This window comes from Typopeltis vanoorti, chromosome 7 (assembly GCF_054136105.1).
Source record: "Typopeltis vanoorti isolate ZY-2024b chromosome 7, IOZ_Tvanoo_1.0, whole genome shotgun sequence".
NCBI lineage: Eukaryota > Metazoa > Arthropoda > Arachnida > Uropygi > Thelyphonidae > Typopeltis > Typopeltis vanoorti.
The window spans coordinates 54,265,139-54,281,361 of record NC_143555.1 but is presented as its reverse complement, the minus strand read 5'-3'; the positions used below and the strand labels follow the sequence as shown (position 1 = coordinate 54,281,361).

The 16,223-nt window shown below is 35.4% G+C and overlaps 1 protein-coding gene across 6 annotated transcripts in view; it reads left to right on the top strand.

Moving 5' to 3' along the window:
- Positions 1 to 16,223, top strand: part of Ask1 (apoptotic signal-regulating kinase 1) — a 937,451-nt gene that overhangs the window by 595,876 nt on the left and 325,352 nt on the right. For 3 of the 6 annotated variants that reach the window (XM_090395266.1, XM_090395265.1, XM_090395261.1), the window contains exon 25: positions 11,300 to 11,372. In XM_090395266.1, the coding sequence (XP_090251392.1) occupies positions 11,300 to 11,372 (73 nt within the window). The remainder of the gene's footprint in view (positions 1 to 11,299; positions 11,373 to 16,223) is intronic. The other 3 variants (XM_090395267.1, XM_090395262.1, XM_090395264.1) reach the window with 2 other exon arrangements.

Sequence of the window (16,223 nt, the reverse complement as noted above, 5' to 3'; positions counted from 1 at the left end):
CTGAATTGGATAAATGTAATGGGTTGACAGTGATACTGCTGGGCTTTGCTAAAGCCTTTGAGAGGATACCACATGGAATTCTAATCAGTAATTGCAGCACATGGAGATGGATAGGAGAGTGGTTGATGGAGAGATATCAGAAAGTAGTTTATTCAGAAGTAGAGTCCAAAAGAAGACCTGTGACTAGTAGTGTGCTGCAGGGTTCTGTTCTTGGACTACTGCTATTTAATTTGTTCATTAATGATATAGGAAAGGATCTGAGAGGAACTGTTCATTTATTTGCAAATGATGCAAAGTTGGGTAGAGCAATAGTGAATACACATGATGTCAAAATTTTGCAGGATGATTTGAATAGATTGGAAGACTGGATCAAAGGAGAATGGATGTCAGTTTAAATTGTAAGTATAACTGGTAATTAATTTACGGAATTGACAACGCATATAAAGTAAATTAATTAAAGATAACTTTAATGAATCACTTCTATATTTCGGCAATGTCACATTGCCATCTTCGGGAACATAAAGATATGGTATGTGCACTAAGGAAACTAAGGAACTAACAAAGCAAATGAGGAAGAAAATAAGAACTAATTTTGTTCCTAAAGTCCTAATGTTGCCCTCTTGCGGGCTAATTTGGTAGTCTTGGCAGTTGGGCTGAAGTTCTCAAAATGAAAGTCTCCCAAATTTGGGGCAGTTTCATGCACCCAAATTTGTTGAGGTTAGGAACGTTTTTTAGAGCTGCTGAAGATTCTTTGAATAGTCTTTCGTATTTAAACTTGCTGCGATGGATTATTTTTGTCTTCTTCCAACGAATTTTATGGTGGGTATCTAAGGCATGGTCTGCCAGCCCAGAGCGGCTGTACTGGTGAAACCGGATGTAGTCTTGGTGTTCTGAAATCCTGATATTTGTTGTTCTGCCTGTTTGGCCAAAGTAGGACAATTTGCAGCTGCAAGGGACCTGGTATACACCAGGTAGGTCTAGGGGAAGTGGTTGGTCTTTGGTAGAGCGGATAAGGGATGCCAACTTTTTATATGGTCTGTAACAGGAAGTAAGGTCATATTTTTTGAGGATATTAGTTATTTTTCAGAGGTGCCCTGGATGTAGGAGATAGTGATAGACTTGGTGTAGTCTTTATTGTGGAGGGGGGTTGTGGTTTATAGGTTTTAGTATTTTTTGGATTTTTTTGGGGTTGTAGCCATTGGCTAAGAAAGTGTTGAGGATGTGGTTTAGTTCCATAGTCAGGGCCTTGTCATCTGAGCAGATTAATTTTGCCCTGTTATATAGTGTTTTTATCACCCCATATTGTTGTGAGGGGGGGGGGGGGAATTGCTGGTGAATGTATCTGCCAGTGTGGGTGGGTTTTCTGTAAACAGAGAAAACCAAAGTTCCATCAAGCTGGTGGGTGATTAGAGTGTCTAGGAAGGGGAGGGTGTTGTTTTCCTCTTTTTCTAAGGTGAACTGGACTCTGGGATGTTGGTTGTTTAAGTGTGTTAGGAAGAAGTGGAGTGTATCTGAGCCATGTGGCCAAATAGCAAACACATCATCCACATAACGAAGCCAAATAGTGGGTTTTTGTGGGGCGGAGTTTAAGGCTTTCTCTTCAAATGTCTCCATAAAGAAATTGGCCAAGGGTGGGGAAAGTGGTGAACCCATGGCTGTCCCCTCTATCTGTTTGTAGAACTTTCCTTGCCTAAATTGTAAGGTTGTGCATTTTGAGGTGTAAAGATTAGCAGCAGTATACCACATTGGTGGAACTGTATTCAAGGAAATTGACAAAGCCAGAGATTTGGGATTGTTGGTTGATAGGGAGTTGAAGTTTAGGGGGCACGTAGCAAAAGTGGCTAAATCAGCTCATCAGATCACTTGATTACTAAAGAATACTTTGACGAGCAGAGACAAGCAGGTTTTTTTCCTGTTTATCGAGCCTTGATAAGACCCCATCTTGACTACTGTGCCCAGATCTGGGTGCCAGGATTTCTTGGTGATGAGGAGGAGAACTAGAGGCAAATGACTGAGATGACAACAGGTCTATGGAATGAACCTTACGAGAACAGGTTGAAGATCTGTGGGTTACAGAAATTAGTTGATAGTGGAAAAGGGGTGATATGATTGAGACATTCAAATTACCGAGGGGTTTTTACAAGTTTAATTCAGAGAAAATTTTTCAGAACAGGTCTGGTGGTGGGAGAACTAGGGGGCCATTTATGGAAACTGAGCAAGAGTGTAATTAGTAGGGGTGTCAGGGCTATATTTTTTGCTTGGAGAATAGTGAATGAGTGGTATAGGTTGCCAGAGTCTGTTGTGGATGCCATGACTGTGAATGAATTCAAAGCAAAGTATGATAGATTGCTGTGCAAATGCTGAATAGTTCTTGACATGATATTTAGGACCTCTCTTGATAAGTCTGAGGACTCCTTGAAGTTGCCCGTAATAATAATAATACCACTGCTGAAGGTATGACAGAAAGGAGAGTCAGAAATGTGAAGGTAGAAAGATGTGGGAAATTGCGGATAAAACAAAGGTATGTGAATTTAAAACCCAGAGTTTCCAAGGGTGGGCTGTGAATTGTTTGAAAGATAGAATATTTTTAGGGGAAAGAAGGATAGAATATGATGATTCAAGATTACGGGTGGGAGTAATGGCATGTGAGCTGTTTCGACTGAGTGTTGTCTTTGGAGCTCGTGGGAAAAGTGGAGGCTATGTCATGTTGACTTTGTGTTTTTGTCTTGGGTTTATCTGTATTGTTTTCCATTGATTAGAATCTTGACTAATTTTTATGTTGTGGAGCTTCCAACTTTCAGAGATTATATAGGGACGGTGAACATTTATTTTTGTCACATTTTATGGCTGTTGTTTCCAATATTCTAAGCATTGTTTTGTTTTAATGTATGTCTACTATTACAACTTTGTCGATTTGCAGGGTATGTTTCTCTTCACGAGTGTGGGCTGCTATTTCTGTTTTCCCTGTATTTTGTTTCTTTTTTTTTTACTACATTTCTTATTGCTTAAATGTTCTGGGATTGTATGTTGCAGTTACAGAAGTTTCCTGTAGTCTTGCCTGAAGATCTGATCATGGAATCTGTGTAAGCGATGTCACAGTTGTGTTGGCAAGGAAATTTGAATACCATGTTTTGGTGTTCTTTGTATGTGTGAGATTTTGTAGGTTTTAGGAATGTTGCCAATATTTGGTTTGTGATGTACACTAAAATATAGCTGGTGTATTTAATGATGTATTTGTAGGCTTTGTATGTATTCTGGATATATGGCAGTTTAATGACTTGTTTTGGGAAGTTTGCTTTGGTTATTGAATTGTTTTGGTGGATTTCCACAGTTTGGTTGGATTAATTTATTAACTGTGTTGAATAATTTCGGTTTCTAAAAATCTGTGTTCATTTCTTTATTTCCATGTTGAGATAACTATGTGTAGTCAGAAACTTGTATGCATCTATAAATTGTGCTAGAATGACTGATTTTGGATAGAATAAGGATGAAACTAATTAATTTCCAATATGTGTGGGTTTGTGGAATATTTTTGTGATTGCTTTGTTGTTTGCTCTAATTAATGTTAAGTTTGGAAATTTATGGATTTTTCATTCTCTGCTTCTATAGTCTATAGCTGAAGTCGTTAAGAGATGCTTGCGAAGTGGTGACACATGTTGGTTTTCCAATGCCTAGAAAATCTTCCACATATCAGCCATAAAAGGTGACTGGGGGAGTAGATGTGATTCCATATATGCTAGAAACAATTCGGTTAATTGTCTGCTAATATTTTGGCCCATAAGGTGTCCGAAAATTTGCATATAGATGTTATTGTTAAATTTAAAAAAGTTTGCTGAGATTACTTTTGTTAGGTTTATGATATCGCTGGGTTTTAATTTAGTTTGCAATCCCAGTGTGTGGTCTTCTGTGAGTAATGTATGTACGATATCTAACGTTCTGGAGATGTCCACATTGATGTATAGCGACGTTGCGTCTGATGAAGTGAGGATGTCATCACGGAATAGAATTAGGTTTGTTATTTTTTGAAATAGGTCATCTGTGTTTTTTATCATTGATTTTGGCTTGGTTAGTAAAGGTTTGAATTTTGATAAAGGTGAGTGATGTGGTGGTGTTTTTGTATGAGATTACTGGGTGGCCCTCTTTATTGGTTTTAATGCGTCCTTTTTATTTTTCACCTTCTTCCCAAGGAATATCCTTAGAAACTTGGATTTTAAATTCACATACCTTTGTTTTATCTGCAATTCTCCCACATCTTTGTATCCCCACATCCCCACCCCCCTTTCCTTTCTGTCATACTTCAGCAGTGGTATATAAATGATTATTGCTATACACCTGATGCTGCTCCAAAAGAAGACAACCAAGACCATCCTACAAAGTTATGTCCAAAATTATTCCTTCCTTATATTCTTCATCAATCTATGTCTTTAAAATATCAATAATGCCCTAAAAAAAAAGCCAGTGACATCAAAAAATGAATACTCCTAAAAAAAAATACTCAAAATAGCCATAAAAATTAATTAATTTAGAGGAGTAGCATGGAAAATTTTCCAGAAATAATATCTGTATGTATACTTCGGTATTGTAAGTAGTCTCCATAATTTTTTCATAATGAATGCTGAACATCATGCAATAATTAAATAAAAGAAAGTAATTGCAACCGAACTGAACCATGTCAACCAAAATAACTCGCTATATTCGGTAATTGTTTCCATTTTAGTTTATAACACTACCTTCTTACCAGTGGCATACTTATATTTCTTCATATTTGTTTATAGCATCAGAAAAGTTGATAATAACTGAGTTGACATCTCTCCCACCAGTTGCAGAGAGTGACCATGTGGTTTTGACTTGGAAAATGAATAGACATGCAGGACTATCAAAGAGAAGTTAACGTATGTGGAATTATAAAGCAGGTGATTATAATAAATAGTCTTAGACATCAACTTGGGGAAGTTTCATGGAGGGAGGAATTGGAAGGCCAGGATATCATTAGTGCTTGGGAAATTGTGAAGGAATATTTGTTGGCAGCAATGGTAAACTGTATTCCACGAGTGAAGAAGAAGACACAATTTGGAATAAAGTGGATGACAATATTAAACAGAAACTGCATGCGAAAAAGAGGCTATGGAAGAGATATAAGGAGACAGGTGAAGAGAAGATGTATAAAGAATATAAGACACAGGCCAGGAGAGTGACTAGTATGGTAAGGAAGGCAAAACTGGAATATGAGAAAAGATTGGCCCTTAGATCCAAGGAAAATCTTACGAAATTTTTTAGCTATGTGGCCAGTAGGAGAAGAAATGACTGTGGAAGAATGACATTGTGGGATAAAAATGGAAATAGAGTGACTGATGCAGAGGACATAGTGGAATTGTTCAATGAACACTTTATTGGAGTATTTCATCCTGGAGGAGTCAATTTGAATACTTGAGGGATAAAGCAGATTTGAGGTTTAGAGGTGCAGGAGGAGAGTGTGTTCCACATACTGAGTATTCTGGATGTTAGTGAAGCTCTGGGACTGGATGGTATTTCACCACGAGTTTGGAGAAAATGTGCTAAGGAACTGACAGTGCCTTTGACCTGGCTTTTCAATGAAAGTCTGGCTGCAGGAAAGGTGCCCATGGAATGGAAGGAAGGTAAGAGATTGCCATTGCATAAGGGCGGTAGCAGACTGGAAGTATCTACTTATAGGCCAGTATGTGTGTCATCAGTAGTTAGTAAGATCTTGGAGAAAGTAGTGAGGGACGGTATACAGCATTGGGCAGATGAGGGTAATGTTTATCTGTGAGAGTCAACATGGATTTGTGAAGGGGGCGCTCCTGTTTTAGCAATATGCTAGCCTTTTATGATAAAGTTACAAGAGCATTGTTGAGGGAAAGGCATATACTACCATTTTCCTAGACTTAGGAAAGGCATTTGACAGGGTGCCACATGATAAGCTGATTGGTCAGGATTAATCAGGATTAAGGCCACATGTCAGATTGGTCAGGATTGGCTGTCTGTTAGATATCAGAGAGTTGTGTATGGTGGAGCAATATCAAAGAGGCAGAAGGTTACAAGTGGGCTCCTCAGGGCTCAGTACTATGACCTATATTGTTTAGCCTTTATATCAGTGACATTGTCCGTGGATTGCAAGGGGATATTCTGTTGTTTGTGGATGATGCAAAGCTGGGAAGGGTTTTTAGTAATAGTGCAGATGTGGTAGCCCGGCAAAAGGATTTGAATAAGCTAGATAGATGGGCAAATGAATGGGGGTTCAGTTTAATGCAGCAAAATGTAAGGTCTTGAGGTTTGGGACAGATCGATGGGATGCTGCATGCTCTATGGGGGGAGTTAAACTGGAGGAAGTAGGGGAGACGAGATCTAGGGTTGATGACTGATAGAAACCTGAAATTTAGGCGACATATTGCAACGGTAGTGAAGGTAGCACAGAGGATTGCTGCAATAATGAGAAGGACGCTGACCTGCAGAGATAAAATGGTTATCATTTCATTGTATAAGACTCTGATCAGACCACACTTAAACTATTGTTCTCAAATTTGGTCCGCAGGATTTGAAGGGGATAAATTAACTGTGTAAAGGGTACAAAGGCGGATAACAAAGATGGTGTCAGGACTGTACAATGTTAGTTATGAGGATCAGCTGAGGGAGTGTGGACTGCAGAGTTTGGTGGATAGAAGAAAGAGAGGTGATGTGATTGAGACTTTTAAACTGTTGAGAGGTGTTTACAGGGTTGACACTGGGGAGTTCTTTTGCTTAGTTGAACAGCGGGAAGGAGTCATGACAAGGGGCCATCCCTGGAAGTAATGAAAGGAAACTGTGAGAAAGAGGGTGATTAGTGGTTTCTTTGCATGGAGGGTGGTTGAACTGTGGAATGCATTGCCTGATAGAGTGGTGAGAGCGAGAACGGTCAATGCATTTAAAGAGCGGTATGATAAACTTTGTGTTTCCTAGGAGGGATCTCCCTCGATGAGTGTTGATAGACTTGTGTTTCTTAGAAAGGACCTCCCACGAAGAGTCTTTTGACTCCATGGAGGCCTGAATAATAATAATAATAATAATAATAATAAATTTTAATAACCAATATTCTTTTTATTTTACCAATCTGTTAAGACTTTTCTAAAGAGAAATAAATTCATTGGAACAATCTATTACCTCCACCTATTTTCACATCAACAAGGACAATAGAAATGCCTAATTACCAAATGCTCAGAAAATAATAATGAGGAATATAATAATAATAATCTTTTGTGCCATTATCATAATGTAATTGTGACAATGTTATGTAGCTAATTAACTAAAAATAAAATCAAATTTATTAATAGAAGGTATGATTTGCTGGCCTAGTTGGCTGAGTGGTTAGCATATTCGCTCTCCAATCAGTAGGTTGCAGCTTTGAATTCCATGTGAGCATGGATTTTTTTTTTTTTTAATGATCTTTAGGTGGAAGGTGAATTTCATCACCTGGTGTGAGACCACGGCCCCCCTCTTCTTGGAGGCCTGAAGTGGAAAAAGTTCCATGTTTGGTCCTAAAGCAGGGCTTATGGACCATACAAAAAATATTTAAAAAAAAAATGAAATTGATAGAAAGGAGGTAAAAAAACCTATCCATGGTACTTATAGATATGCAAATTACCTTTTGTGGGTGGGAACCACATAAAAAGAAAATTTTTAAAAAAAATAATTCAGTCCAATAATACTTAATGATTTAAGTAATGCATTCTCAAATTATATAATTTTAATAATATTCACTCTGTCTAGGAAATGGGAAGGCTTATATTTGCTCATATTAAGAGTATTTTAATATGTATTTCCCTTATGAAAGGTTTTACCTAATACAGTAAAGTATGAGAGAGGTGTTAAAAAAATCAAAAAAGAAATAGCATTACATAATTAATGAGCTCTGATGCAGTTCTAACTGCAGATTTATTATATAATTTAATGAAAATTATTAATCAGGATCTAATTAATCATCCTGGTGATCATAACATGTAAACTTCATGGCTAACATAGCAAGAACATGGATGTGGCATGTTGTTGGAAATTGAAATAACATGGATGTGAAGTATAAAATGGTTGATATTTCATCCATATGAACAGATGTGTGGTTATTATGAAATAAACTTCATCGCTGTATTTGCTATTTGATTCTAGCATGTTTGTTATCTTTTCAAATGTTTAGTCGGTGTTAATGACATTTATTATAACTATTATGAATTATTGTTATAATGGACTTATCATCCATATAAAATACTTTCTGGAGAGTATTAAGATTTGTTTTCTGATATCTCAAAGGTGTTAAGAAAATAAATATTCATTTACCAGAATAAATTATTTTAAGGCTGACTTGCCTACAAAAGGATCACATGATTTAAAATACAGTAATCCCTTGATTAGTGCATTTTCGATTAGTGCATCATTTTTTTTCAATACCCAAATTCGATTAGTGCGCCTATATACATCTTAAAAATAAATGTTCCAGATTTTAAAAATTTTCTATCTATCCTGGAATTTGTCATTTTAGTTTTCTAAGGATTTTTCATGAATAAATATTTTATAGTGGAAATATTCTGAGGAGAATAATATTCGATAATATGTTGAAAAGCTCAGGCTCAGAATGCCTAATAACATTTGTGTATCATTAATTTTCACACATCGAAAGCTTTCAACATTTGGGAAAGGGAATACCGCTGTTTATGATCGGTCATAAAAATTGCCTGCAAGGCGGATTATAACAATCGACGGCGTATCCTCTGTTCTCAAAACTGAAGGAAATGATATTTGTGTAGCAAATGTCAGTCACCAAGCGGCATATTTTTAAACATGGAAATATTCATGAATTATCATTAATTTTCATACATCGAAATCTTTCAACAATCGAGAAAGAGAATATCGCTGTTTATGGCCGATCGTAAAAATTGCCTGCAAGCCGATTACAACAAATGGCAGCGTGTCTTCTGCTCTCAAAACTGAACGAAATAACATCTGTGTCACAAATGTTAGTGACCAATCAGCAAGAAAGTATAAAGAAAATTTTTCTGCTAAAATTGAAGATCAAGGTACATACTATAATTACATAACATTTTGATGATCATATCTCGTGCTTCCTTTGCAATGTTATATGAGTGTGTTTTCCTTACTTTTTTTATTTTACAGTATTTTCTCAATCTTTAATCATGAGTAAAAGAATTAGTGAGCAAAAAAGTGGATCTGTGAAAAAGATCCGAAAAGTAATCTCATTTTAAGAAAAACTTGAAATAATAAAGTAAATGAACAAGGCGAGTCCAGAGCAAAGAAAGGACAAGAACACAAAATGGGTGAATCAAGTATAAGAGCAATTTTAAGCAAAGCTGCTAAATACAGAGAAAAAGGTAAGGCTGCTTCAAGTTCATCATGCATGTAGACCACTCGAAATCAAAGTATTATAATGATTGAATTAGAAATTCTTTCTACATGGATCGAAGATTGTAACCAAAAACAGATCCCCTCTAAGCACTGATCTTATTAAATCAAAAGCATTAAGTCTATTTGCAACCTTGAAGGAAAGAGCTATCAAGGATGTAAAAGAAGGATTCCATGCTAGTGCTGGGTGGTTTTCGCGATTCAAAAAGAGAAATGTCCTACATAATGTTTCAATTACAGGCGAAGATGCAAGTGCAGATAAAGAGGTGGCTGCAAATTATCCAGATATTTTGAATAAAATTGTGGAAGAAGGGGGCTATTGTGACCAACAAATATTTAATGTCGATGAAACCAGCCTTTTTTGGAAGCGAATGCCTTCCAAGACTTTTCTGGCCAAATCAGAGAAATCTCAGTCTGGTTATAAAGTTGCAAAGGATAGAATGACTCTTCTATTAGGTGGCAATGCCAAGGGGATTTAAAGTTAAAACCCATGGTAATTTATAGGGCTCAAAATCTAGGGCTTCTCAGAGGCATTAATCAAGCTTTCCTCCCAGTTGTTTGGAAATCTAACAAGAAAACATGGATTACTAAATCTTTATTTGAAAGCTGGTTCACAATGAGTTATTTTCATCTAACAGTTGAGAATTTTTGTAAACAAAATAATCTTGATTTTAAAGCTCTGCTTATTTTAGACAACGCACCTGGTCACCCTAATTCTCTTGATTCATTGTGTAAGAATATTAAAGTGATATTTTTACTGCCAAATACAACATCTCTCATACAGCCTATGGACCAGGGGATTAATTCAACCTTTAAGGCATACTACCTGAGAGGAACATTTAAACAGGCAATAGAAGCAACATCTGGTGAGAATTCTATGACATTAGTGGAATTCTGGAAAAAATTTAATGTTAAATCTGCTATTGAAAATATTCATCAATCTTGGAATGAAATTACTGCTAGCAATATGCGAGATGTTTGGAAGCACATTCTTCCACATTGTGCAAAAGATTTTGGAAGCTTTTCAAATTAAATGGATAATGTTTTTGAAGAAATTGCCAACATCGGGTGTGAACTGGGTTTTGATGAGATTGACAATGATAACGTCCAAGAGTTAATTAAATCTCATTCTAAAGACTTGAGTGATTTCAACCTGCTAAATTTAGATGCACAGCAGGATGATCCCGAAGAATATGAAGAAAATTTAACCACTGATAGTCAGCCAAAAGAGATTTCACAGAAACAATTTGAAAATATTTTTCGTACAGTCGAAGTTTTTAAGCAGCAATGCTTGGAGGCTAACCCTGAAGGAGAGAGAAGCAGTAAAATTTGCAGACAATTAGAAGAGGCAACAGGGCCATACCGTTGGTTGTATGAAAAAAAAAGAAACGATATGCCTGCCAAACTGCGTTAGCTTGATTCTTTGTTAAGAAGTAAAATAATAAAATTTATATTCTGAATATATTTTATTGTCTTTCAGCTTCATGATTTTCCTTTAACTAGGCCCTGAGACATGCCTTAATTCTTTTATAAAAAAATTAAGGTTCAAAAAAGAAACTTGAGGAACGAAATATACGTTTTCCCATAGGCTATTGTATTTGATTAGTGCGTTTTCGATTAATGCACCTATTTTAAAGAATGCATCAGGCACACTAATCGAGGGATTGCTGTAATTTAGAAAGAAAGAAATCTAATTCTGCTTTCTTATTATAACTGTAATTTGTAAATATGACCTGTACTTTACAACTTGTGCCCCATGTCTTAGTCACAGGTTTTCAAGTACTCTCTCTCTCTCACATACACACACACACACACATGCCACTAGAAAAATCTCTAATTCACAGCAAAGTATGTAAACTTCTCCTGTTCAATTTCTATATGTGAATTTTTTTGTTAGTTCCAGCAGACAGAGTAAGCAAATTGGATAAACCAGAAAGGTATGAACGATTTGCCAGCACTGGAGATGATGGGTAAGATTAATTAATAGATATTTAAATATTATACAAAATTTTATTATGCGTGGTAAAATGTTTAATGTTTTCCACATGTACGTTGCATAAGTATTAAAAAAAAAAAGAAAGAAAGAAAGAAATCTAATTCTGCATTCTTATTGTAACTGTAATTTGTAAATATGACTTGTACTTTACAACTTGTGCCCCATGTCTTAGTCACAGGTTTTCAAGTACTTATCATCTTCTACAGAGTCTCATGGTTTTGCTAGTATTTCATAAAAATTTTTGTCTAATGATTGTTTTGGTGTTGTCTTAATTTTAGATATAAAAAATAATAAAAGGGTTAAATTCCTCTTATATTGTGAGCTGTTGTATCAAGAGAGAGAGAGAGAAATTGTTACTGATTGCAAGATAAATATGGAATTTTACATGATAATTATATATTTTGATCAAAGACTCACAGTTCAGTTTAAAGAGTTCACAGTTCAGGTCATTTATTATCTTTAGCTGTCTGAAATTCATAAGAGGAATGTGAGAACTGGCCTAATTTATTGATTTTTTGTAACATATAAGGAATATATATGATAAATTATTAGTTTAAAAGTAAATCGCTTTCAATTTAAGTATCATTTTTCTCGATGCTGTGATCTCCTGGTCTTGATTATCAGAAGTATATATACAACCTGATATAAAATATTCAGAACAGGTTGAAAGAAATTACTAACAGTATTGATGTATCAACCTTGCAAGATATTTGGCACCATTTCCTGACACTGTCTAGCAAAAAAGAAAGCCTGACTTAGTAGTGCTGACATTGGAAACATTTGAAATGTTGCAATAAGCATTTGGCAGAACTAGCATTCACTCACAAAACCTGTGTAGCTCAGTCAGTTTTGACAATGCCCTTTAGCTGTAAAGACCTGGGTTTGAATATGTTCTGGGATATGAAGAACCTTTATCAGTGTGTTTCACTTGAAGTAAAGTTAGCTAATTTCATATGGAAGTGGCAAGGTTTTCCCCCTCCTGAAAACTCTGGTTTTTTATCCCACAGAACATGCAAGCCATCCAGAAGAACATACATGCAATTGACAGATATAATATGCTATGGATAACTGGCCTATCATAGCATTAATTTGCTGTAAAAGAAACCAAGTTTCTTGGTTGTGATAGATGTTCTATAGTTAGTGAATAGACCCATATTCTCCAATTTATGAAACATTCTTTCATGCTGTATTCTATCAAAAGCCTTAGAAAAATTCAAAAGTATCATGGCATATCCATTCCCCTTATCTAATTCAATGGTAACATTATTATAGAATGTGAACAAGTGGCTAAAACATACTTTCCCTTAGTAAATCTGTTTCATTGTAAAGTAGAGATTCTCTGTCAACTCCATTTCTGAATACGAATCCTAACCAACATTTCAAAAATCTTCACCGCCACTCCTGAGATACTGATTGGTCGATAGTTGGATACATCAGCCTTTGCACCACCCTTATGCAATGGGATTACGATACATTCTTTCCATTCCTGAGGAATCTTCCCTTCTGAGACTCGAATTATATTACCTGGTCAAGGGGTTAGCTAGTTCAGCTGAACACTCTCTTAGCATCTATGCTAATATCCCATCAGTCCCTATTGCTGAATAGGGACTGATGGGATATTACACCTGAGTTTCTTGATCCAGTGAAGATGGAGCGGTGAGTGCAATGTTGCATATACAACATTGATAGCTTTTAGCAAAATGGGTACTCATTTGTTGAACGATCTCTTCTGCATTTGTGACTATCGCACCATCTGCATGCAGTAGAGTTATTCTTTCTCTCTTTTACTTCCAGCATAATGATATAATTCTTTGAGGTTGTCTTTAGCTTGCAGAGCCAGTTGCTTTTCATACTTAGACTTGGTTTTCCATATACAACAGTTGTGACTCTTCTGGCCTGCTGCTTATAAATTTCGTAACAGACATCATCCTTATGCACATGGTATTCCTTCATTACACATCATCTTTTTCTTACAGATCTCTTGCTTGAAAAGATTATGCATCCATTTCACTTCTACTCTATTTATTCTTTGAAATCTTGGGACACATTCTGATATTACATCATTTAAGTATTTTTTAAACACTGTCCATGCACTGTCGATATCACTCCCATCCAACAAATGATACCATTGTACAGAATCCAGCATACTACTCAGTTGGTCATAATTTCCTGCTTTGTAGTTCTTCACGCATTCCTAAAGCAACTATAACCCTTCAGTAGTTACAGCCACTTTTAAAGGACAGTGAACTACAGCTGACTACAAGATTTTACTTCATTGATACCCTTGATAACTCTGTCTTACTGCATGGATGTAAGCATTAGAAAGCTGAAGGAAAATGAGTAAAGACTATTGGCCTTCAAGATGAAGTGCTACAGAAAACTTTCGAAGAAACCATAATGGCCTATTTAACAAATGATGAGGTTAGAAAGAAAATCTTCTCCATTGCCAGAACAGAAAAAAAATTATCAATCTAATACGTCAGAAACAGTTCCGGTGGCTAGGCTACTTGGCTAGATTAGATAGTTTACCCAAAACAGCACTAGAGATCTTGACTTCTGGTATATAATATGGGGAATGACCTAGAATCACCTGGATAGATATCAGAAAATGGAATAATTCTTTGTTTACCACCATATGTTATATTGGGATCTCCTTAACATGTTATTTCATGTTAAGGAGATCCCAAGACAGAAACACCTGGAGAGACTATGTTAGAAACTGTCACCTTTATAGTGCCCAAAGGTCTACATATATACTATTGGTGAAGAGGAAGAAGAATTGAACAAAAATTCTGGGAAAAACATTTTACTAAATTGTATGAGGATGAAGAAAAAATAACTTTATCTGAAAATTTGAAAAATAATGAAAATTTAGAAATAACATCACAACAAATAGAAAACATTTTAAATAAAATTAGAATTAGAAAAATATCCAGAATAGATAAAATACAAAAGGAGTTAAAATATGGAAAAGAGAAATAATATTTCAGTTAATTAAACTATTAAAAAATACTGTTTTATAAAGAACAAATATCAGATACTAGAACAAATACCAATATCAACACAATCAGATTTCCCTTCTTGGACTGAGCTATACCTCTAGCCTTTCCTTACCTAAACACATTTCAACCATAGCTTCTGCAGCTGCCAAAAAAAACAGTGTAGTTTTCTGCACAAGACATTATTTCACACCTTTTTAGTTGATAACTCTGTACAAATCCCAAATCCACCCTACCATGGAATATTGCATATTTCGGGTGGTGAAAATTCTCTCTAAGATTGCTCACTTCTATCCAGAAGGCAGTTCATTTAATTAATGATCCCTTCCTCTCTCTCTCTCGCTCACACACATGCACAGATCCACTTCAGGCTCTCCCATATATGTTCAGTTTCCACATTATGCCTGTTCTACAGATACTTTCATGGACAATGCTGTGCTGAATTGGTCACTATCATTCCTTCACTTTACTCCAAAATTATAAGAACTAGAGCTGCTGCTAATGAATATCCTTTTACAGTCCTACTTGAAACATCCAACCAACTGTTAAAAAAAATGTAAAATGATTCCTCTTTTCTTCTTATCTTCTTGCCCACATGACACTGATATGCCATTTGTCTTATGACCTTTCATGTGTGGGTTAACTGTATACACACACACACACACACACAGTTGCCTTGAAGAACACAGGTTTGAACTGCAGAGGTCCACTGATATGCAATAATATAAAGAAATATATCGGAAAAATATTTGGAAATTTGTGACAATTTGAAAAACTCACAGACGAACTGTGTAGCTTAGAAATATCAAAAAAATTAAAAAGTTAGGCATGTCATGAATGTATAAAATATATGTATATGTAAATACTAGTCTATTTTATCATTTACTACATAAAATATACACAAATCTATTATAAAAAGTTAAAATTTATCAACACTTATATGCACACAAACACTTGCAAACTGTGCATGTTGCCATTTGCAGTCGAGAGAATGTAAACAAAAGTAAAGATGCAGTATTAAATCATAACTGCATAAATTTAACTGATATTAATTAGTTAAATAACTAATTAGCATAAAATAAAAATTATAATCATTCATTCATTAGTATATAGGCTAGGCTACCATAAAGCAATCACACTGCTGCTTCATTATTAATGCATGAATCGTTATATCTCTAAATAAGTGTGAAATTTTTTTTTCACATTATCTTTTCATTTTGAAAGTCTAGTGTTAATAATATGTATAACATCTACATTGATTTGTATCACATATGACAGTATTGATGTAGGTACTGACAGACATACGATTCATCTTGTAAACAGACGATGTAAACTTATGGTATCGATAAATACAATACAGTACTGTAAACATATATTCTTTTCTCCAGCTTACTTTCTTTTAAGAATATAGAATACAATACATACCATACAGAATATGTGTTAATCTACTGTTTATGTTATCGGTTAAGCTTCCGGTCAACAGTAGGCTGTTAGTAGTTAAGATTTGAGGAGTCAAAATTTATACGCAGATTTTCGAACAATACATGGGGTGGTCGACTCCCCCTAACCCCCATGTTGTTCAAGGGTATTGTCAAAAAAAAAAAAAAAAAAGTTGATTGGAAAACAAATATTACAATGTCGTTTATAGAAAGAAAAAAAAAACAGATAAAATAGGTTAAAATATTATAGAGAGATTAACCTGTTACCAACTATCTTGAAAATTTGTCCTGTTAAGTGTCACCTCCATTGAGAATGTTGGCCATTATTGATTTCCATATATTTCTTGGGCTGCTCTCTGCATTGTTCAGGTCCCGCCAGTCCTTTAA